The 22,553-nt window shown below is 36.3% G+C and overlaps 1 protein-coding gene and 1 non-coding gene across 4 annotated transcripts in view; one reads left to right on the forward strand and one right to left on the reverse strand.

The window, feature by feature from the left end:
* The window catches only part of Chd6 (chromodomain helicase DNA binding protein 6), a 216,954-nt gene that overhangs the window by 67,982 nt on the left and 126,419 nt on the right, over nucleotides 1-22,553 (reverse strand). For all 3 annotated transcript variants that reach the window (XM_076851865.1, XM_076851864.1, XM_076851866.1), the window contains exons 9-16: nucleotides 21,570-21,656; nucleotides 21,256-21,390; nucleotides 16,267-16,388; nucleotides 14,462-14,705; nucleotides 12,995-13,171; nucleotides 12,307-12,450; nucleotides 9,133-9,388; nucleotides 8,016-8,226 (exon numbers count right to left, since the gene is read on the reverse strand). In XM_076851865.1, coding sequence (XP_076707980.1) covers nucleotides 8,016-8,226; nucleotides 9,133-9,388; nucleotides 12,307-12,450; nucleotides 12,995-13,171; nucleotides 14,462-14,705; nucleotides 16,267-16,388; nucleotides 21,256-21,390; nucleotides 21,570-21,656 — 1,376 coding nt within the window. The remainder of the gene's footprint in view (nucleotides 1-8,015; nucleotides 8,227-9,132; nucleotides 9,389-12,306; nucleotides 12,451-12,994; nucleotides 13,172-14,461; nucleotides 14,706-16,266; nucleotides 16,389-21,255; nucleotides 21,391-21,569; nucleotides 21,657-22,553) is intronic.
* LOC143396190 (small nucleolar RNA U13) lies at nucleotides 2,090-2,188 on the forward strand. The gene has a single exon (XR_013091061.1). It is a non-coding gene; the product is annotated as a small nucleolar RNA U13 (small nucleolar RNA).

The raw sequence follows: 22,553 nt of genomic DNA on the forward strand, positions 1-22,553 counted from the left end.
CAGTAGGTCAGAAATGTTTTCTAAAAACTTACAAGGGAAATTAAGGACAAATAGCAGACACTATAAAGTTTGGAAACTTGTCTCTAACAGAAGGTGGAGGCATAAACTATACTTTGGTATCAAAATGACTTTGATAAATCAATGATCTGAGGATCTGTAACAGTTTACCCACAGAAATTTGGCCATGTAATTATACAGCAGAAGCAGCATAGGATTTGAGACAGAAGACAGGGTTGAGATTTAATTAAATGACAGTCACCGCCCCAGCCCCTACACAAGTGAATGATTGGAGTATCAGTGTTCCTGAAAAGATACTATGGTCATCAGGGAGCTGCAGCTAGTGAACTCATGAATCACAGTGAGGCTGGGAAATGGCAGAGCCTTTGGGGAAAGAGAAATTAATAAATAGTGATGATGTAGTTCAGTCATCACCATAGGAAAAAAAAATTCCATACAATTAGAGAAGTGTTTTGCCAGCTATGATGTAACAAGAGTTTAAAAAAATGAAACTTGTACAGGATGACTGGAACAATATTTTTCATTTCTATCAGTTTTGTTTTGAGGGAGTGCTCTTGAACACAAAACTAAAAATGGAACTATGTGAGTACTTTTAAATCTCTCTTTACTTCTAAGTCAGGTCCTTTAACTGTGCCCTCATTTCTGTAATACAGTCTGGCATGAAATTAAATGGGAACAAAACCAAACTGACAGCTGGAGATGCAAAGAGGCTCAAAAACAAAGAAGACTTTGAGGGCTGATAAGTCTAAAAGAAAAATCAGATAAAATAAAATTTTCCACACCAAATTTCAGCATAGCAATTAAACCTCTGCAACCACCATATTTGGAATGAAATCCTTAGGAGTCAAAGTGGCTCATTGATTCAGAGTCACTATCAAATCTCCACAAGAAGCAGGTGGCACTCTGGAAAAACCTGTGTGCCTGACCAGGGGTGGGGGTTGGGAGAGGAGAGTGACACACTTTTGGCACAAGAAATGTTGACCTCAGAAGGACTAAGGGGGAAATGAACAATTCTCTTGTTTCTTAGCAGTAACCAGCAGAGAGGGGGTGGGGGCGGGGAGGGAGAGAGGGAGGGAGGGAGAGAGAAGCAGGGGAGAGGAGGGGACAGGGGAGAGGAGGGAAGGAGAAAGGACAGGATAGGTGGGGCAGAGGAGAAGGGGTAGAGGGAGAATCACATTCACCACAAACATATAATATGCTTAGGACTAAATTCAGAAAGAAATACTCAGAATTGGTAACACAACACTAGAAGCTGTGGTATTTTGTTTACCACTATGGAACACCAACAAATGTTCTGTTCCAGTCCAAGAACATACTTTATTTATTTTTACTTTTCTTTTTGGTACTGGGGACTGAACTCATGGGTACTTGACTACTGAGCCACATCCCCAGCCCTATTTTGTATTTTATTTAGAGACAGGGTCTCGCTGAGTTGTTTAGTGGCTCATTTTTGATGAGATGCTAAGTTCAAAGCACCTGAATTCATGGTCCTCCTGCTTTAGCCTCTGGAGCTGCTGGGATTACAGGCATGTGCCACTGCACCTGGCAAGGCACATACTTTATATTTATTGAATCAACTGTGTATATGAAAGACTTAAGTATAGTGACTATCATGTTCCCCAGTTTTTTTTTGGGAGGGGGCTACTGAGGATTAAACTCAGGGGCACTGGACACCAGAGCCACATCCCCAGTCCTATTTTGTATCTTTAATTTAGAGAGGGTCTCACTGAATTGTTTAGAGCCTCACTTTTGCTGAGGTTGGCTTTAAAGTCACAATCCTCCTCGGGAGGCTCAGTCTCCTGAGCCACTGGGATTACAGGCGTGTGCCACTGTGCCTGGCTATATGTTCTTCAATTTTACAGAGATGTCAATCCTATCCTGCTTAATAAAAGCTAATAAAAATCCCATCATAAGCCTCTAGAGATAAGTAAATGTATATATATGTATACATACACATTTTTTTTGGAGTTGGGGTGGAAACAATCAGATACAGGTTTAAAGAATAATTCTGAAGTTCATCTGGAATAATATGGAAGCAAAATGATAAAGGTATTTATCAAGAACAGAAAAGATCCTTCAGTTCATGAGCTTGATGACTGGGTATTCATACTATTTAAGATGTGCCTCCCTCTAAACAATGTTAAGACGTCAGCACATTACCATGAAGAAAAAAAAAAAAAAAGAACAGAAAGGCTAGACATATGCCCAGCATATATATGATGTCTTAGTATATTTCATGAATAGCATTTTATATAAATGGGGGGAAATGATGAACTATTTGAGTTAACAAAAAAATTAGAAAATCAGACATATACAGAAAAAAATTTCCATTAATGTTATTTACCAAAATAAAGAAAAAAGACTAAAATGAAAAAAGAAAATCAAAGAAAGCATCATGAATCAACATGTACATTTAATTTGTCGATCTAGTTTAGTAAAAAGTAAATAAAAGGCATAACACTCTCCCCCAAATAATCTACAAACAGAACAGAAATGGTAACATTCTGGAAGCTGGAAAGCATGCAAAGTTGTATCTGATTAGAAGAAAGCAGAATCCCAGGTAAGACCTAGCCTAACTTAAAGCTGTATAATGTCCAAAGGTATGAGACATTGGTAGCACTGGGTATACCTAAAAGTGAGGATGCACAGAGTCTAACAACAGGGGAATTAGTGAAATATGTGTTGCAGTAACAATTAGCCTATAAATCAGCTACTCCAGCCTTAAAGAAGGTAAAATATAAGATCTTCATCCTTTCTTTTCTAGAAGATAATACCATGGTTCAAGGTGTACATACCCCACTATAAAGAGGGAAGAGGGAAGGAAGACAGAGGTTGAGACCTCTTTCTCTTTCTCATCCCTCCACCATGATCATAGCAGAGTAATCAAGTTTCCACCCTTCAGGCAGGAGAGAGTGAAACAAGAGCCCCAAATACTGACATTGGAGGGTCACCAATGAAACGGTACAGTAAAGTTAGCAGTGCTCACATTTGGAGAAGCTCATAGTCAATAAGACTCATTCACCTATCCAGAGCTTCAAATGTTGGCCTGAAGACACCAGACATCAAGAAAAGTCCTTGACCTAAAACACTGAGGCTCTACTTCCAATACGAAGGGGCAATGTCCTAACACCACACAAAGCCTACACAAAATATAAACAAAACAAAACTGTGTAACCAACCTAGGTGCCCATAAAGGGATGAATGGATAAAGAAAAAGCGGCACATATACACAATGGAGTTTTATTCAGCCACAAAGACAAATGAAATTATGCTATTTGCAGGAAAATGGATGGAACTTGAGAATATTATGTTAGGTAAGCCAAACCCAGAAAGTCAAGGGTTGTATGTTTTCTCTTGTATGTGGAATTTAGAGATGAAAAAGGAAGAGAAAGGTATAATTATGCTCAACAAACAAATGCAAGTAATTAATGAAAATAGGAAATGCAAGCAGAAAACCAAAACACTAGTAAATAAAGAATCAAACAGAGGGGCTGGGGTTGGGGCTCAGCTCACTTGCCTGGCATGTTTGAGGCTCTGGGTTCGATTCCTCAGCACCACATACAAATACATAAATAAAATAAAGGTCTATCAATAACTAATTAAATATTTAAAAAGAATCAAACAAATCTTTTTAAAAAATATTTTTATTAGTTATTGATGGACCTTTATTTATTTATTTGCTTATGTGTGGTGCTGAGAATAGAACCCAGTGCCTCACACATGCTAGGCAAGTGCTCTACCACTAAGCCACGACTCCAGTCCCTCAAACAGAAACTTAGAACTAAAAAACAAACAAACCAAAACAAACCCTCTAAAATTACTTGAAGACAGGTAAGTCACAACCAAAGACAAATATAAAAGATTAAAAATATAAAAAGGAGAAGAAAGAAAAAAGAACAGAACCTATGGACCTTTGTATAATACCTAAAGGTCAAATACACAAGTAATTCGGAGTCTCACGAAGAAACAAGAGAATGGGGCAAAAAGAAATTGAAGAAATAACAACCAAAAGAACCCCAAACTTAAGACATTAATTTAACATAACCAGGAAGCTTAGTGAACTCTGAACAGTATGCATTCCAGATATCACAAACGGCTGAAAATCAAATATTAAAAGAAAATCTTGGAAGTACTTAGAGTAAATCAACACATTATACATGGGGGAACAAAGACTTGACTGACCATAGAACTATTCATCAGAAACTATCATGAGTTCATTAAAACCCAAGGAACTTATGGAGGAAAGACCAGTATCCAGAATGATGAGGTGCTTCATTGTAAAATTTCATAGGACAGGGATCAAAGAGAATATATAAAAGCTTCTAAAAAGAAAAAGAAAAACATATTACATATATAGACCAGGAATCTGAGAGGTCTTAAAACTTGTCAACAGCAACTTAGGAAGCTAGAAGACAGTGAGTGTAATAACACTTTCAAAATCCTGTGGGAAAAGAATTTCTAACCTACGATCTCAAATCCAGCCAAACTACTATTTAAGAATGAGGGCAGACTAAAAACATTTTCTAACAATGTCTGAAAATTCACCTATCATTTACCCTTCCTCAGAAGTACCTAGAAGAGGTGCTCCAACATGGAATTCACCAAAGGAGATCTGAGTCAAGAGGGAAGGAAAGAAACCTATCAGCAGGATGCCAGAAGGCAGATTAGCACTTAATAGGAAGAGTAACACACCAGGGGGGAAGAGGTCAGGTCTAAGGAGATATAGCACTGAAGACTGGTGGGTCAGAACATACAAAGAGGAGATTCAGCCAACCAGGTTACAGTTGCAGCTGAATTATAATAATCATAGAAAAAATAAGCAATCAAGGGAAAACATAATTTTGATCTTCAAAGAATAAAAACTGTGCAAACAAAAAAAGGTAAATATACACTACATGGTTGAGCTATGTTTTAACCTAAGTCACAATAATCCCAGAATACTAATCTAACCCAGAATATTAACCTACCCCCAAACATTACATGGAATACTGAGAAGACAGAAGTTGCATACACCGTGAAATATAAAGTAGGATGTAGAAGGGCAATGAAAGTCTAAACATTCATTTTCCATTATGAGAACAGATAATTCCTAAAATTAAAAAATATCAAGGAATTACAACTAATATTATTATTTAAATTGAGCGGTATACTAGAGAAACAGCATAAGGAAGAAAGTAACTGCTTCTGAAGTGTGGAAAACTGGGGAAAAGGGAAAGTGAATTAGAACATTCACTTTTTCATAACTAATAAAATGATTTGGCTCTTCAAATCATGTGCATATTTAACTTTGATGAAAATAAAAACTAAATTTAAAAAAGTAATAATATGAAAGACAGAAGAACCCTGCTGGATGAAGTTGGGATGAGTAAACCATAAAAGAATGACAAGAAAATGGTTAAAAGTAGGGGAAACTTTAAAGTATATTAATTTAGGCATTTAGCTTAAAAGTAAACACAAATAAGAATTCAAACTTAAAGTTTTAAAAAAAATTTTTTTAGTTGTAGAATGACACAATACCTTATTTTATCTATTTATTTTTATGTAGTGATGAGGATTGAACCCAGTGCCTCACATGTGCAAGGCAAGAGTTCTACAACTGAACTACAACCCCAGCCCTAAACTTAAGAGTTTCAAGACAAAAATTTGACTATTACAAAATTTAGCACTTCTAAAAGTAAATAAAAACCCACACTCATAAATAAAATTGAAAGGTAAAAATGAAACTGGAAGAGTGTTTGTGTATCTTGTGTTGGGGATTGAACATGGGAGACTTCCACTTCTGAGCTACATCCCCAGCACCCTCCCCCCTTTTTTTGAGACAGGAACTTGCTAAGTTGCCCAGGTTGGCCCTGAACTTGAGATCCTCCTGCCTCAGTCTCCCCAACATATTCTTAATAATTCTCATAAATTAATTAAAAATCAAAGAGCAATAGGAAGTCATTGAACAACATACATAAGCAATCCATAAAAAAGAAATAGGTAATATGAACAATATTTCACTTTCATTAAGTAATCAGAAATAGAAATTATAGACCATAATTCTGACTTATAGAATTAGCAAAGATTAAGGGTATTGATCAGAATACAGGAAAAAAGTGTTCTTAGACTTAAAAGCATATAAATAAAACCCTCTTATTAGAGGACATTTTGAAAATATGTATCAAGCATCTAAAAAAATGTACATCAGAATTTACCTTAGGGACTTAACTGGAAATAATCACAATGATGATAAAGGGATATTCATTCACAAAACCCCCTAAAATGCTGAAAAATTGAAAACTGTGGGACAGTATGTCATGTTGATCATCAAAATTTTGCTGTAGAAAAATAAAGAAAAAAATCTTAAATGTGAGTTATAGCTGGGTATGGTGGTATACATTTGTAATTCCAGAGATTTGGGAGGCAGGAGAACTGCAAAGTTCGAGGCTAGCCTGGGGAACTAAGTGAGACCTTATCTCAAAATAAAAAAATAAAAAGGGGTGGAGTCTGTGGTACATGGGCCCTGGGTTCAATGCCTAGTACAACAAAAAGTGAAATATTTTTGTTGTAGAATATTATCCCAGTTCAAACAAATAAACATGACATATGGGGGGGGGGGGAGATAAAAAGGGTAGACCCCCAAGAATAAACAAGGACTTCTCTAAGTTGTAGTATTACATGTTTTCATATTTTTAAGACAAATTATTTAATACTGAATTTGAACACAAAATTGCAATAAATGATTAAAAAAACAGCATAAAAGAGAGCTAAATGAAAACTTCCATACTTACAAAAAGTCTATTAATTACACTATTATTTATTTTCAGGAATTTTTTTTAAAAAAAGAAAAAAAGAAAGAAAAAAAACCCCTAAAAACTAACAATTGTATATGTTTTGAAGAATAAGATATTTATATTAAGCAAATGCTTTGGCAATGAGTTCCTAATCTTTGGTGAATTTATAAACTACAAAACTGCTTTGTCAGTTTAATTTATTCAGAGTAGCTTCATCTAAGGAAAAAAATAATGTCTCTATAATTCTATAATTATAATTAATTAATTCTATAATCCAGTAATAATGTCTCTACTATGGAGCTCTGAGAAATTCTTTTATAGGCTAACTAGATTTTGAACAATTTTGTACATAATATTAAATTTTAACATGCTTATAAAATTGTCATTTTCTTTAATATTTTTTACTTTAATACTTTTCTATAAAGTACATGTAATACATGAGGGCAAACAGAATCTTAAAAGATAAAAGCATCGGTTAAGACACTTGAGATATGCAAAATTTTATTATTTGAAAACTAATATGTTCTTTAAATTTAGCAATGCCTAAGCTACTTAGTTTCTGTAATCTTGAAAAGTCTTTTATTGTAAAAAGTACATTTGTAAAAACCCATTGGTTATCTTCAGATCACTGATGTATCACAGTGACTTAAAATCTAAGGTAAGGTATATGATGTAACAAATGTGGTTCCCACACAGAATTCAAATCATCAGCATAATAACATGGGCATTTCATTTGCATGAGTAACGAAACTCAGGTTCATGGAATTACAAATAAGAAATAATTGAGAGGCCATAGCCAGTGTATTATAAAACCTTAGAGAACTTGCTGAGAAAGGACATAAAGGCTTTCTGAACTGTCAGGTTATGCATTTTCAGAAACTTAAAGCAGCAATGCCTGATGGGATGTATTTCATCATTAAGCAGCAACAAAAAATGCAAATTGCTTTCTTAACCTTTTGTAATGCTATTTCAATTGTTAACCTCAATTAATATGAACATAATCATATGGGTTTTTTCTTAAGCAAAATAAGGATTCCATATTATAAGCCATGAAATTCATTCCAATTAAACTTGAGTATACTTGGTCATAAGATGAACTTTGAATTTTATCAATCTTTAAGAGAAGATTCTGTTTCTCCATTTTTGAATGTGTGGCTGGACCAGAAAGATCAAAGAAAAGGAGCTGCCCACAGTACTGGATGCAGAGCTTTGACACAGGCTCACCTTCTTTGGATGAGATAATCTTCCAGGATATCCAGGCAGCGCACCATCTGAGAGAAGATGAGCACTTTGTGGCCACCAGCAATTAGCTTAGGGAGCAGTTTATCAATCAGCACCAGCTTCCCTGCTGCCTGAATCATGGCCTGCAGCTGAAAATCAGGGGCATCAGGGCTGTGGGTTTTTCGGAAATCCTCTAAAATTTTTTCCTCTGCCCCTGAAAATGAATGGAACAATTCTTTGAACAAAATATAAGGGTAAAAGCTGCTGTTTTATAGATCCTGGAAAAAGTGAAATGGGTTCTTGTTAGATTCTGGACCAACAATCCAGTGGGGAGACGCTGCTGGGTGAGTGTTCCTGGAATGTACCCTTGGCAATTCACTCACTGTTGGAGGGAGGGCCAATGAAAGTGCTTTGCTTTTCAAGGAGTTTTCACTAAATAGAGAGAGGACTGAGATGTCAAGTCCTAAGCTGACTCACGTAGGTAAAGAAATTGTCCCAGAGATTTGACAAAAAAGGCTTTCATACCTTGTCTTCACAAAACTCGTTGTAAGAAAATCCAAGTCACATTTTATTTTTTTTCTAAAAAAGTTTCATTATAAAAATACCTCTCAAGGGCTGGGGTTGTGGCTCAGAGGTAGAGCGCTCGCACAGCATGCATGAGGTACTGGGTTCCATCCTCAGTATCACATAAAAATAAATAAAAAAATAAAGGTATTGTGTCCAACTACAAATAAAGGGAAAAAAAAAATCTCTCAAAATCTTTTCTAACTAGAACTGTTAACTTTATCTGCAGAGTTTTAATCTCATTGCAACACTACCTATTTAGCAAAGTTACAATTTTCCATCCCTGAGTGGAAAGTGTAGGCTAGCTTGTGAGTAAATAAGGGCAAAGAGCTGAGTGAACAGTAGAGTCAGAGAAGGAAGTTCCAAACTTAGCTCTGTGTGTTTTTTAGCAAGACTCCTTAGGCAAATCCATCAACTTCAGTTTATACTGTGTAAAAAGGTGAGATTATATATGTAGAGCATATAATAAGAACTCAATACACAAGATCTTTGACTATCATTGGCTTCTGGCAGAGGCTTGTGCCTGTCCTGAGTTACTCCCTCTGATTCAACTTACCATTGATCAGATAGGGATGGTTACAGCATTTTCTCAGCTCCATCATGGTGTTGATAAGATTGGGCATGTTGTGCTGATTTGCTCCCTTGGTCAAGAAGGAAAAGTTTTTCTCCAGGATGGCACGGTAGTACTTTTTCTGGATATTGGTAAGTTCTACTTCGATGATTGTCTCTTGTTTGGGAGCAAGGTTCTTTTCCACGTCATCTTTCAGGCGCCGAAGCATCATTGGTTTTAGGATGGACTGCAGTTTCTTTACCTGTTTAGAGAAATGAGATCTATTTACCAGCCCCAATCCTAACTGAATGATTACTGTGGGGGATTCAAAGCTTTGCTATCATCTCTTGGATATCTAAATCATAGTACTGCAGTAGCAGACTAAAAGAAAGATCAGATTCCAAAAGGGGGAGTTTAAAATAGCACTAGAAGGAAAAAAAGAATCTAGCTTTAATTCACAAATTACCAAGAACTTACGACAATCTCACAAGATTAAAAAGGCAAAAAGAAGAAAGTACCTATTCTCTAGGATGGAGAAAACAAACCTCTCTCTCACTCTTCTCTAACACACATACATTACAGGGATTAACTGAAAAATATTTTAAATCTTGTTAGGAGGAACACATAATATATCTCAAAGTGAAGACTTAGATGCTGAAAGAACACAGTACGTAGAGGCAATCTGAAAATGGAATCCCATCAATGTCTTTTAAACAACAGCACCAGCATATGTGTTTGGGGGTAATAGTATAGGAAATTAATGTCATACACTGACACCTCCCATTTCTTTGTGGCAGTTGTTACATCAGGGACACTTCAATCCTGATGGTATTCTTTGCTATGATCTATTTTTATCCTGACAGTCCAAGCCTGGACAGAGATCTCCACTCACATGAATGCACCAGTAAGGTGACTTGTTCCCTCTCCCAGGAAGACAACTGAGGTTGGAGGGGCAGGGACCGGGGAGTAAGGGATTCAAAGTCAAAACACCTGAGTTAATCTGGGGCTAAAATGTAATATCAGAAAAATTAAGCCTAATGGGAGAATAAGGGAAAACGATAATGAAGAAAAAATCTAGTTTCAAGTCAGAAAAGGCTGTTTAATTTTTATAAAAGGGGTGGAATCTGCTGTGGCAATGCTTCTTTAATACAATGTGACTGACAGTCACTAGAGAGTGAGTTATTGAAACAGGTGAATATGCTTTACTTTGGAAACAGATGATTTCTACCAATTTATTCACTGTCTTTTAAAATACAGGTATCTCATAAAAGCAGAGGGTAGAATACTGGTAACTAGAAACTGGGCTAGGGTGTGGGGCCTGGGCAGATGTTGATCAAAACTTCAGTTATGTGGGAGAAATGAGCTCAAGACATCTATTGTAAAACATGGCAACTATAATTAATAACAACGTTTTCTTGAAGACTGCTGTAAGAATGGATTGACTGTTCTTACCACATTAAGTAAGTACTGAACTGGATTGACTGTTCTTACCACATTAAATAAGTAGGTGAAGTAATGTATATACCAGCTCTATTATACATACCTCAAGACACAATATATAATTCTTTTTATCAATTAAAAATAATTTTAAATTAAAAAAAAGACATTTGATGCCATTTTAATGGTTTTCTTCTAACTAACCCCAATCTTAAACCTCTCTTATGAGACCTTGATTTTAACAACCAAGGGTACTTAGGAATCTAATCCCCCAAAATGGATAAGGAATTACTATGTAAAAAAGCCCAAAGAGAAAAGACACAGCTAGCTAATTGTTAAAGATAGGGACAAATGTCAATCTGCCACATGCTGGGTTCAGCTTTTGCCCTTCACTTGGTTCATACCTTGAATCATTTAGAGTATACTATATGCCAGACACTGTGCTGGTCAATACAACAAACACAAGTTTGGAGAAGATGTGGGCCTTGTCCTCAAGGAGATCATTGTCTAGGAAGAAGAAAAAATGCATACCACAAATTAAGTGCAATGGGAGAAGAGGATGCATTTCCAGTGGTCCAAAAATGAAGAGAGGGATTTTGAAGGATCAACAGACAGGGCAAATGTAGAGGAGGGGAATTATGTTTGATTTTTCACTGTTCTCAAATTCTGACTTGCATCACAAGTAGAAAGAAACAGAATGGAATTACAGAATGTATTCTTGATATCTCTTAGTGAAATTTCCAAACCTTTTCAGTCCCCCAATTCTTTGCTCCAACCCACTTTCACACCATTGCTAAATTAATTTAGCAGGGTTAATTATGTCATTCCTATAATAAAATCCTTGCATGGCTTCTCTATTACCTATAGACTCTTCAATCTGCCTTACAACAAAACTGTAAACTTCTTCCCAATTCATCTCCTCTGTTTTCAGTTCAACCAGGTAATTCCTCACTACTCAGATTACGCTGGGCTTTTTTCCTATGCAAAGTAGTCACCACCTTTTCTCTCTCCACCAGTTCAAAACTTATCTATCCCTCAAAATGTACTCATAAATTGTACTCTAAAATATTTCCTGATTTCTCTACTTCAAAGTTCTCAATTCTGTTATTTGTTCCTCTTATGGCACTTAAGCTTGTCTGGTTTATTTCTATAATTCCTAACGGAGATTTCTACTCATAGTAGATAAATTTTTATTAATGTTGGTTTTTTGGAATTAGCTTTAAGTCTAACAAACCAGATTTAAGACTAGACCTTCAAAAATAGGAAACTCAATTGATCCTGATAAAAGTGGACTACCCTAATATGACTGCCTTCTTTCCCTCACTACCTGTGTATTGTATTGTATTCAAGAAGGTAGGCCTGGGAACAAGTTGTTCATTATGTAGGAGGAAGGATGAAGGGATGATGGAAGCAGAAGAAAAGCATCATGCTCCTGAGGTCAAGCATCATGCTTCTAAGGTCAGACCTGTAAGCAAAACCACTGAATGCATAAAGGAGCTCAGTGAAGCAAAAGGCCTAATATGATAACGTAAGACATTTAGGATGCCGAGTCATCTATCCTTTGTAGTAATAGGAATTGCAAATAATCAGGTGGTCCTCTCCAATATAAACAAATACAGAAAATAAAGGAGGTAATGCTCATTTTACTAGAGATGCAAAATCCTGTCCCCATAATGACTTGCTCTTTTCTTGATGTGAAGGTAACTATCACATTATCTCCTCAATCCTTTGGGCCCCTCTTACCTGTTCCTCTGTTTTCAGATCTCCAAACTCTTCCAGGAAAGCAGTCTCTGAAGGAAACTGTGATGGCTCCAAAAAATTTAGCAAACTGAAGAGTTCTTCCACAGAGTTCTGCAAAGGTGTTCCAGTGAGCAGCACTTTATGTTCCTATACAAATTAAAAGCACATGATAAAAAGTGCTTGAGCTATCCAAATAGTACATTTTAGTGGGGAAAATTAAACCAGGGCATTGTGTGCTTAAATTTGGGACAATTCTATTCAACCTTAATGAAAAGATGGAGTGCCAACACTTCATAGGGGTAGTCATCAAATAGGTCAACTTTTCTTTCACATCACTGATTCCAGCAGCAATTTCATGTTAACTAAAGCAGTCATTCATTCACTCATTCATTCATTCATTCACTTATCGAATACCTACCCACCACAAACTGACACTGTTCCAATGCATTAACGTTAAAAGGTCATCATGTGTGGTACCAGTTCATTCAAGACCCAGAAACAAACCAAAACAGCTTACATTTTCAGGCCCCAAATTTCATGCTACTTATGAGTTCCATGAGCCCCTCTTGGATTCAATTTGTGGCAAAAGGACTATGTATATACAAGTAAGTGACATGTCTGAGGAAAACTTCCTCTACCTTGAATGGAAGAAATCTGTATTTATTTATGTAAAAAGCTGACTAACTCTCACCAGAGCCATGAGCTTTAGCCCCTCCAGAAGTTTGCAGTTCCTATTCTTCAACCGGTGGGCCTCATCAATTATCACACAGCTCCAGTGAATCTTCTTCAGCTCTGGACAATCTGCCAGGATCATCTCAAATGTTGTGATGACAACGTGAAACTTGAAGACTCCTGAGAGGGGGTTTCCCTGAGGAGACACAACCAAAGGCAGAGCTTTTTTACCATGGCTAATGGTATAAAGAACTCTGCAAATGGGTTGCCTGCTGAATTAGAGAAGGAAGCACTGTTAAATACTAAGGCCTAAGTGAGAAGTCAACACAATGCTTTCCTCTTGTGAGATAAGTTTTTTTTTTTTTTGGGGGGGGGGTGCTGGGGATTGAACCCAGAGCCTTGTGCATGCAAGACAAGCACTTTACCAACTGAGCCATAACCTCAGCCCTTTTCCTTTTGTGAGAAAGGAGAATATATAAGAATAAAATAGAGAATATAATAATGAATCTACTACTTAGCAAAGAGAGACTTCACATCCATGAAACAAGTAAGGCAGCAAGTATTGTCAAAAAGGAGACAAGGGTAAGCTATGTAAGAAGACAGGGAGCCTATCATTTACTAACTACTATGATAAAGAAAGAAGATGGGGTTGATTCACACACCTCCACCTAGAACTTGATCTAAACCATGTATAGCTTGAATCCAGGAAAACCCTCTGCCACTTTTCAGATTTAAATAGTTTCATCTTGTAATTCAGGTTCTAGCATAGATTGATTGACTCAGGACAAGTGCTATTGGAGAGGACACACCTTGGTCATTCAGCCTTTCTTGGTGTTGCCATCACATTTCAAAAGCAGAGCTGCATGATGTTAGAGCACATGTGAAATTTCTCCCAAATGTCTCTTGCTGTCTATGGAACCCCTGGGGAGAGCAAATGGCTTTCTTCATTGGAGTCATTTACTTTTTACCTTGCTTAATTGTAAAAACCAGTGCTGAAGACAAACATATAACCATACTCAACAAAGTGATTATATGTAACAAAATCTTTTAAAAAATTCTGTTGTGCTTTTAATAACATAAAACCTGTTTTCTCTTTATCTGTCCAATGTGTCTACCTCCTCTCCAAACTCCCTGGCTAGAAATCTATCCACTGTATGATAATTCTTCTCACTTCCTTCACTGAGCACATAACAATCCAGATAAAATCTGCATATAAAAGCAACTTCATAAGCCAACACTTTAAAGCCGAGAAAAGATCTCTGAGGTATCTCAGAGGGATATGAAAGCATGCCCACTAATCCTACGTTTTATCATAAATTAAAATAAACTATAAGGGCAAGAAATCAGCTTCAACAAACATATGACTCAACAGAGTAAGTCAAGAGTTATCTAAAGTATAGGAATCTGAAACTCCTGAAGTAAGTGGTAGATAGGATATTCTGAACTCAAGCAGTCCCTGGGTCTCTGTGATTTGTGTGAGGCTCACCTGTGCATCTCTGTACACCATTTCATATTGCTGGATCATCTGCCTGCTGATCTGGCTGCCATGGTACACAATGGCATTCATCTCTGTCCATGTTCGGAACTCCCGCTCCCAGTTAGTAATGGTGGAGAGAGGGGCAATGATGAGAAAAGGGCCATGGATTCCTCTGAGGAATATTTCTGAAAGGAATGTGATGGACTGGATGGTTTTCCCTAGGCCCATCTCATCAGCCAAAATACAGTTTTTTCTGTAGAGAGAAAGAAATACAGGTAATGCATTATCAATATAGTAGAGCTGTTAGAAGTTGGTAAAAACGAAAAAAAAATAATAATAATAATGAAAGCTTCACAAGTATACCTTTATTGGTATGGTCATCAGTGAAGGCTTTGTTTTCATTTTATAGAGATGAAACAGGCTTATTTTTTATTATTATTCATACCCTTCCTACTTCCAAAATGGAACTATGCCAACTTGGGAGAAAATACTGAAGTAAGTCTATTAAAATGTAAACTAAAAAAAATTACTAAATATTAAAATAATATCGAGGAAAAAATGCTTCAAACCTAAGCCAGTTTTTGTAATTGAAAAACTTCCTAGAAGCCAAGATAAAAATAAAAAGATGATAAATTATGTGGTTCTCATCATTTATCATTTGTATGTTATCAAAGGACAACATTTGAGGGGCTGGGGTTGTAGCTCAGTGGTAGAGCGCTTGCCTAGCACATGCAAGGCACTGGATTTGATTCTCAGCATTGCATATAAATAAAATATAATAAAGGTCCATTAACAACTAAAAATATACTAACAAAAAAAAGGATGTTTTAAACCATGTGATAAATTTCTTAAGAGTAAAAATGTTGGTTTCTTCTAGTGATCCATAATCACAGACTGCATACCAGAGCTAAGGCTCTGGAAGGGGTATGTCCATCATCTGGTCTCACTCCCTCACTGTTCAGATGGGCAACCCAAGGCCTGGTTGGGTGAATTATGCTCTGGGTCACACCTTTAGTAAGTGGCAGAGACTGACGATGCTAGAACATAGGTGTCCAGAATCCTATGTCGATGGGTTTTGCAAAACAACACAATCTTAAAAATCACTATTATGGGATATAATCTAGAATATTAAGAAAATCTCAACCCACCTTTCTGAAATTTCATCTGGTTGAACCAGATAATGACAAGAACTAGAACACCAAAAATTCAAAATGGACTGCTATAGCACATAAGTCCAGTACATATATGGCTCACAATTTAAGTCCCAAAGTGGGAGCTATATTTCAGATCCATTCTTTTAGAGCCTTTTGTTGGGGATGAGGGAGACTAAAGACTTAGGGATAGAAAACAGTTTTAAAAAATATTTAGTATTTTGTTTCACCTAGGTTGACCCCCACCACTCCCTTGCTTCCAGTAAGGCACAAAGTCAGGGATGTCTAAACATCATTTCTCCCCCCACCTTTTTTTTTGTACTGAGGATTGAACCCAGTGGTGCTTAAACACTGAGCCACATCCCCAGCCCTTTGAGACAGGATCTCACTGAGTTGCTTAGGGCCTCACTAAATTGCTGACATTAAACTTGTGATCCTCCTGCCTCAGTCTCCCTAGCTGCTGGAACTGTAGGCATGTCTTCCATGCCTGGCCTCATTTCTCCTTTTGGCTGAAGAAACACCTAAAATAAAAGCAAAATCAGCCTTGAACGATTCTAAATGGAGGCTATGCTGCTCACTCAACCACTCTGCTACTGCCAGTTTTTGAGGCGAAGGCAACAGTTTACCTCCAGATACAGATATCTGGGTAGGTTTTGGCTTTACCTGTTATACCAATTAAAAAGAAGCCAGTTCATTCCCTCCAGCTGGTATTCCCGAAGTTGGTTACTGTTCTTATATTCGCGAGATTTCTCAAGTTTCTGCCAGGAGTCTGAAGCAGGCCGTTCCTAAGGAAGAAGCGCGAAGTACAGTACAAAGAAAAGGATGTTAGGAGCATAATACAATCATTGGCAAGGTGGTAAACCTCAAATACTGTCCAAAGGCTGGTTTCAAACTATAGTTGTAATTTTCTGAGTAATGAGCAGTCTTATATTTTCTAATTTTAACAGATTAAAAATATTTCTATAAAATTTACAAGTAATTAAGAAGAGAAACAGACACTCCTAAAACTTGATAAGTGTTATATGGCTTAGACATATGATAGGATGCCATTTTCTTCTATACTTTAATTTCCCTGCAAGCTAATATTAGGTTTTTTTTTTCAGTTTCTATTTAAAAATTTGTTTCTATTAATTCTTTTTATTATCATTTTAAATTTTTAATTTTAATTTGTTATATATGACAACAAAACGCATTACAATTCATATTACACTTATAGAGCACAATTTCTCATATCTCTGGTTGTACACCAAGTAGAGTCACATCCTTCGTGTCTTCACACATGTACTTAGGGTAATAATGACCATCGGCATTTGGTTTTTTGGGATTGGCTAATTTCACTGAGCATTATATTCTCCAGCTCCATCCATTGTCTGCAAATGCCATGATTTTATTCTCTTTTAATGCCGAATAATATTCCATTGTGCATATATACCACATTTTCTTTATCTATTCATCTACTGAAGGGCATTTAGGTTGGTTCCACAGTTTACCGTGAATTGTGCTGCTATAATCATTGATGTGGCGGTGTCCCTGTAGTATGCTGTTTTTAAGTCCTCTGGGTATAGACGGAGGAGTGGGACAGCTGGGTCAAATGGTGGTTCCATTCCCAGTTTCCCAAAGATTCTCCATACTGCTTTCCATATTGGCTGCACCAATTTGCAGTCCCACCAGCAATGTATGAGTGTGCCTTTCCTCCCACATCCTTGCCAAAACTTTTTGTTGTTTGCATTCTTAATAGCTGCCATTCTGACTGGAGTGAGATGAAATTTTAGTTTTGACTTGCATTTCTCTAATTGCTAGAGATGTTGAACATTTTTTCATATATTTGTTGACTGACTGTATATCTTCTTCTGAGAAGTGTCTGTTCACTTCCTTGGCCCACTTGTTGATTGGGTTATTTGTTTTTTTTTTTGGTGTTAAGATTTTTTGAGTTCTTTATATATTCTAGAGATTAGTACTCTGACATGCACGTGGTAAGAATTTGTTCCCAAAACGTAGGCTCTCTATTCACCTCACTGATTGTTTCTTTTGCTGAGAAGTGAAGCTTTTTAGTTTGAATCCATTCCACTTATTGATTCTTGGTTTTCATTCTTGCGCTATGGGAGTCTTATTAAGGAAGCTGTGGCTTAATCTGACATGATGGAGATTTGGGCCTACTTTTTCTTCTAATAGATGCAGTGTCTCTGGTTTAATTCCTAGGTCCTTAATTCACTTTTGAGTTTTGTGCATGGTGAGACATAGGGGTTTAATTTCATTTTGTTGCATATGGATTTCCAATTTTCCCAGCACCATTTGTTGAAGAGGCTATCTTTTCTTCAATGTACATTTTGGGCACCTTTGTCAAATATAAGATAACTGTAATCAGTCTCATGCCCTCTATTCCGTACCATTAGTCTACCAGTCTATTTTGGTGCCAACACCATGCTGTTCTTGCTACTATTGCTCTGTAGTACAGTTTAAGGTCTGGTATAGTGACTCAACTTGCTTCACTCTTCTTGCTAAGAATTGCTTTAGCTATTCTGGGTCTCTTATTTTTCCAGATGAATTTCATGACTGCTTTTTCTATTTCTATAAGGAATATCCTTGGGATTTTGATTGGAATTTGCATTAAATATCTATAGTGCTTTTGGTAGTATGGTTATTTTGACAATATTAATTCTGCCTATCCAAAAACAAGGTAGATCTTTCCATCTTCTAAGGTCTTCTTTAATTTCTTTCTTTAGCGTGCTGTAGTTTTCATTGTAGAAGTCTTTTATCTCTTTCATTGATTCAAGTACTTTATTTTTATTCTGTTAATTCTTTGTACCAGGAAATGGCACTTTGTGTATCAGCTTAGCAAAGTATAGTGGGTCAAATATTGTGTTGGTTAGTTTCTAAAGTTAGCACATACGGCAAAAAAAAAAAAAAAAAAAAAAATCAAATTCCTTACATTCCCCTTAAACAAAATAGAGGCAGCCTTAGTACTTTTAGTACTTTATTTTTCCTATAAAACAATGGTTTCTAAAAATAATCTTATCTTTTCTATATTGATACGAGATACCACATTATATATTAGGTTCCAAGATAGTCATGGAGTTGAATCACGATTCTTCATTTCCATTGGCTTGAGTATCACATTCTTTGATTATTCTAATTATATATCTGATGGGGAATTATTTTTAAAAAACATCTTTGCTATTTTTACTATGCTGTATGATTTTAGAATCAATTTGTCAAGTTCTCTTAAACTCCAGTTGGAATCTTATTTAGAATTACAATGAACTTATTAATTGGGGAAAATTTAAATCTTTATGTATTGAGCTTTCTAGCCACAAATCTCATTTATTTTTTCTTAGATAGTCATAGTTTGCTTATAGGCAAAATGAGCTCCCCAAAATGAGACTTTAAGATCTTAAAAAAAAAAAAAATTCTTTGTATGCCTATATGTATAAATGAGAATTTTTCCATATAATAACTTCAGTCTTTGATGGCTCACCTTTGGATTACTATAATCAAATTTTCACTTGATATGTTATTAACTAAAACCAAGCCACTTATCCATGAAATTTTAAAAAAAGAAAAAAAATCCTCAATTATTTCATTCATGTTTGGAATTAAGTCTAAGCTATCCATGGCCTTTTAGAAAAGTATGTGATAACTATCTTCTGGTGTGGTTAGACTTTGAAATGGGACGCTGCTGAACATTATCAACACATAGTTACAGGTGTTTTGAGAAACAAAGGGGGAAAACACATTATGCCAGTCTTAAAAAAAAAAAAAACAAAAAAACCCCCACAACTCTTAAAAGCAAAAACTTCTGAGTGAAGATATTCCTATAAGTTCTTATGCTCTTTTCCCTTAAAGAAATAACGTTCTTCTTAGCCAATGGGAACTGTTCAGACTTCAGCCTGGATCCCTGAAGCCCAAGCAACCCAGTTCACAGGAGCTTCCTTGCCCTCAGAGACTCAAGTACCTGGCTCTCAGTCCTGTAGCTACCATGACAGAGTTTCACTATGGATTTCTACTTTGCCTTGTAAGTGCTCTTATGTAGAGGTATTACTTTCTGATCTAGTCACTGCTTTGGGTTTTTCGTCTTTTAGGTTTATTTAGATATTGAGTCAAGACTGGTAAGATTACCTGTAAACTTCAAAATCTAGAATAAGATCCCTTAAAAAAAAGTCATTCAGGCAAAGTACCATTTAGAATTTGTCCCTTTTGTAACACATAAAAAGATAGCTTTAATTATATCTTTGGTACAATTTAAGTTTAGAATTCTTCAGATGAAATTTCAAAATGTACATTTTCAATGAAAACAAATAAATTAGGGGAAAAAAGGGCAAGTATAAAAGGATACTATAGTTCATTAAGAGCTGGGGAGGACAACAGCCTCACAACTGCAAAGTAAAGGAAAGAAAATGTGAAATCACCACAAATTACCCTTGTATTCATTTTCCTGCCAAATGCACACAGGCTGAGAAACCAAGTGGGAGTCAAGTTGGGAGAACAGGTAAGAATCCTGATTACTTCTAGATGATAACATAGGGTTATAGAGTGAACTCCTTTCTCTTCTGGGCTTCCACCCTGCTTAGCTTCTGCATTATGCTGCATATCACAATCATCCTGTGCTGTCCATATACAAACATTCTTCCATCACACTGAGCTCCTGGTGGGCAGGGGCAGTACTTTGTTTCTTATTATATCTCATAGAAGATACAATCTACAGCAGGTGCTTAATAAATGACTGACAAATTTAATTTAAAATGAACAACAGTATATATAGGAGAGAGTTAAAAGAGAAGTTTAATAATCATGTAGACAAACAACATGAAACTATAAGTTTCTAATCACAATTCTGCATCTTAAAATGCCTCTTTACACCTTTCATATAGCAGAAAAACCTAAAACAAAACACTGCTCCTGAATGGATTCTAATAGGGATCTAAGTTCAATGCTGAGGTCTAGTCTTCTGAGTCTTGAGTTCCAGTAATGTAAAAGCAACAAATAACACTAATAAGGAACCAGTATGAGATTTTCATATGAAAATAGTGATTTTTTTAAACAAAAACTGATCATTTCAGTCTACAATCTTTTCCTTTAACAACAATTCTCTTTCCTAATTATCTTAACAAGACTTTGATTCCAATCATTCCCCCTTTTAATGATTGATACTCTAAATACAGAAATACTCCAGAATCAAGAAAACACACCAACTGAATAAACCTATATCAAAACACATGTTCTCTCTGTGAGGTCCCAGGGATCTACAGATAAAGGACTATTCTTCCTATTAAGAATATTCCAGTTGAGTAAAGGAAAAGGATAAAACAAAGAAAAGAGATCACTGAAGAATCATGAGATAACAAGAATTAAGAAAGACAGTATCTGCTGAGCTGCTTCTGCATGCCAGGTATTTGTTATATTTTCCATCTTCCTGACTGCATATGACAGCTACGCACCAAGAAATCTAAGCTATGTCCAAGCTTCTTAAATGTCACACACAACAAAATAGAGCTGCAGGCTGATTTAGGCAGGGAAATAAACACCCTAAACTGCAGGATCATCAGGGGGAATGACAAAGGTAAGATGCCACAGAAATGGCTTAGGAGCACAGCTTCACAACCACATAAAATTACTTGTTATCAGAGGTACCAGACAGAAATATAGATACATTACCACGTGTTTAATTTCAGGGAGAATTTGAAGAGACTCAAATTCTTTAACTTTTGCAGGATCCACATCTTCCTCCAGCTCCCAAGTGCTTTCTTCATACGGCAGGGAGCACCACTTCACCAGGTAATGTGTCACCTCCTGATAGGAAGTAGGAGAAAAACTTAGGGTTCTTCCTACTAGATTAAAGGAGTCAATCACACTTTGCCACCCTTCATGATGACACATGAATAAAATAAGACAGAAGCCACATGTTAATAAGTGACATATATAAAAGGAAGGGATGATGCTTTAGGAGAGGCAAATGGCAACACACCCACCTCCCCTGTCTCTGCATCCTTGGTGTGAGCCACTTCCAAGATGCGATCCACTTCTACATAGTCTGGATTGAACAAGTCTTCATCAGGCTAACAAACAGAGAACAATTAAGAGATGCATTTTCCTTCTTTCACATCTAAAATCTAGAACTTTTAAGTGGTCCTTACCATAGACTCTATTAGAATCATACACAGAAAGGGTTTGCTTGAGAATAAAGTCATTTCACAGCTATTTCTTAACTGTCCCCAAATCTTACATGTCATGACTACATTTAAAGGATCCAACCACTGTACAGGCTGTGCCATGGCCAGATGAGACTTTCCTGTTAGTCACTACAGCTAGATGCAAAAATCACCACTAGGTTTTCCTTTTTTTTTTTTTTTTTAATTGCTTCTTGTTCCCTTGGCAGCTTGGAATTATACCTTCTTTTTCTTTTTAGTAACAGCAGCTAACATCAGAAGGAGTATGAAAGGAGTTTTCTGGGTACTGATAAAGTTCTATATCCAGATTTAGGTGGTAGTTATGTAAGTGTGCTTATTTTGTAAAAATTCAAGACCATTTAGAACTGGTTTACTCATCTTTATACATATTAAGCCTCAAAAAAGTTCAGTTACAAATCAATAATATGCAATATTCAAAGATATTTAATGTGGATCCAGAGTAATGCTAAGTGTTTTCATTTAAACCTCAAAACTACCTCATGGAGTAGAAGTTTAATTACTTTCTGGATAAAGAAACTGACTGACAGAGGTTAAGTATTGTGACCAGGGTCAAAGAGCTGTGTGAAATAAATGGTCACCTAGCTTTCTCTTACTGAGAAACCATCCTGCTGGACTGCTGGAACATTCTTACTGCCTCTTTGGATGGAAGACACGTTAGAGACTATCCACTTGCATTATCTAATCAATGCAGGAATACTTTTTACAGAATCCTGTCAAATCCACCCTCAAATTCAATTGTTCCCATAAGAAATTTACTATCCTTGA

This window comes from Callospermophilus lateralis, chromosome 3 (genome assembly GCF_048772815.1).
Source record: "Callospermophilus lateralis isolate mCalLat2 chromosome 3, mCalLat2.hap1, whole genome shotgun sequence".
Taxonomy (NCBI): Eukaryota; Metazoa; Chordata; class Mammalia; order Rodentia; family Sciuridae; genus Callospermophilus; species Callospermophilus lateralis.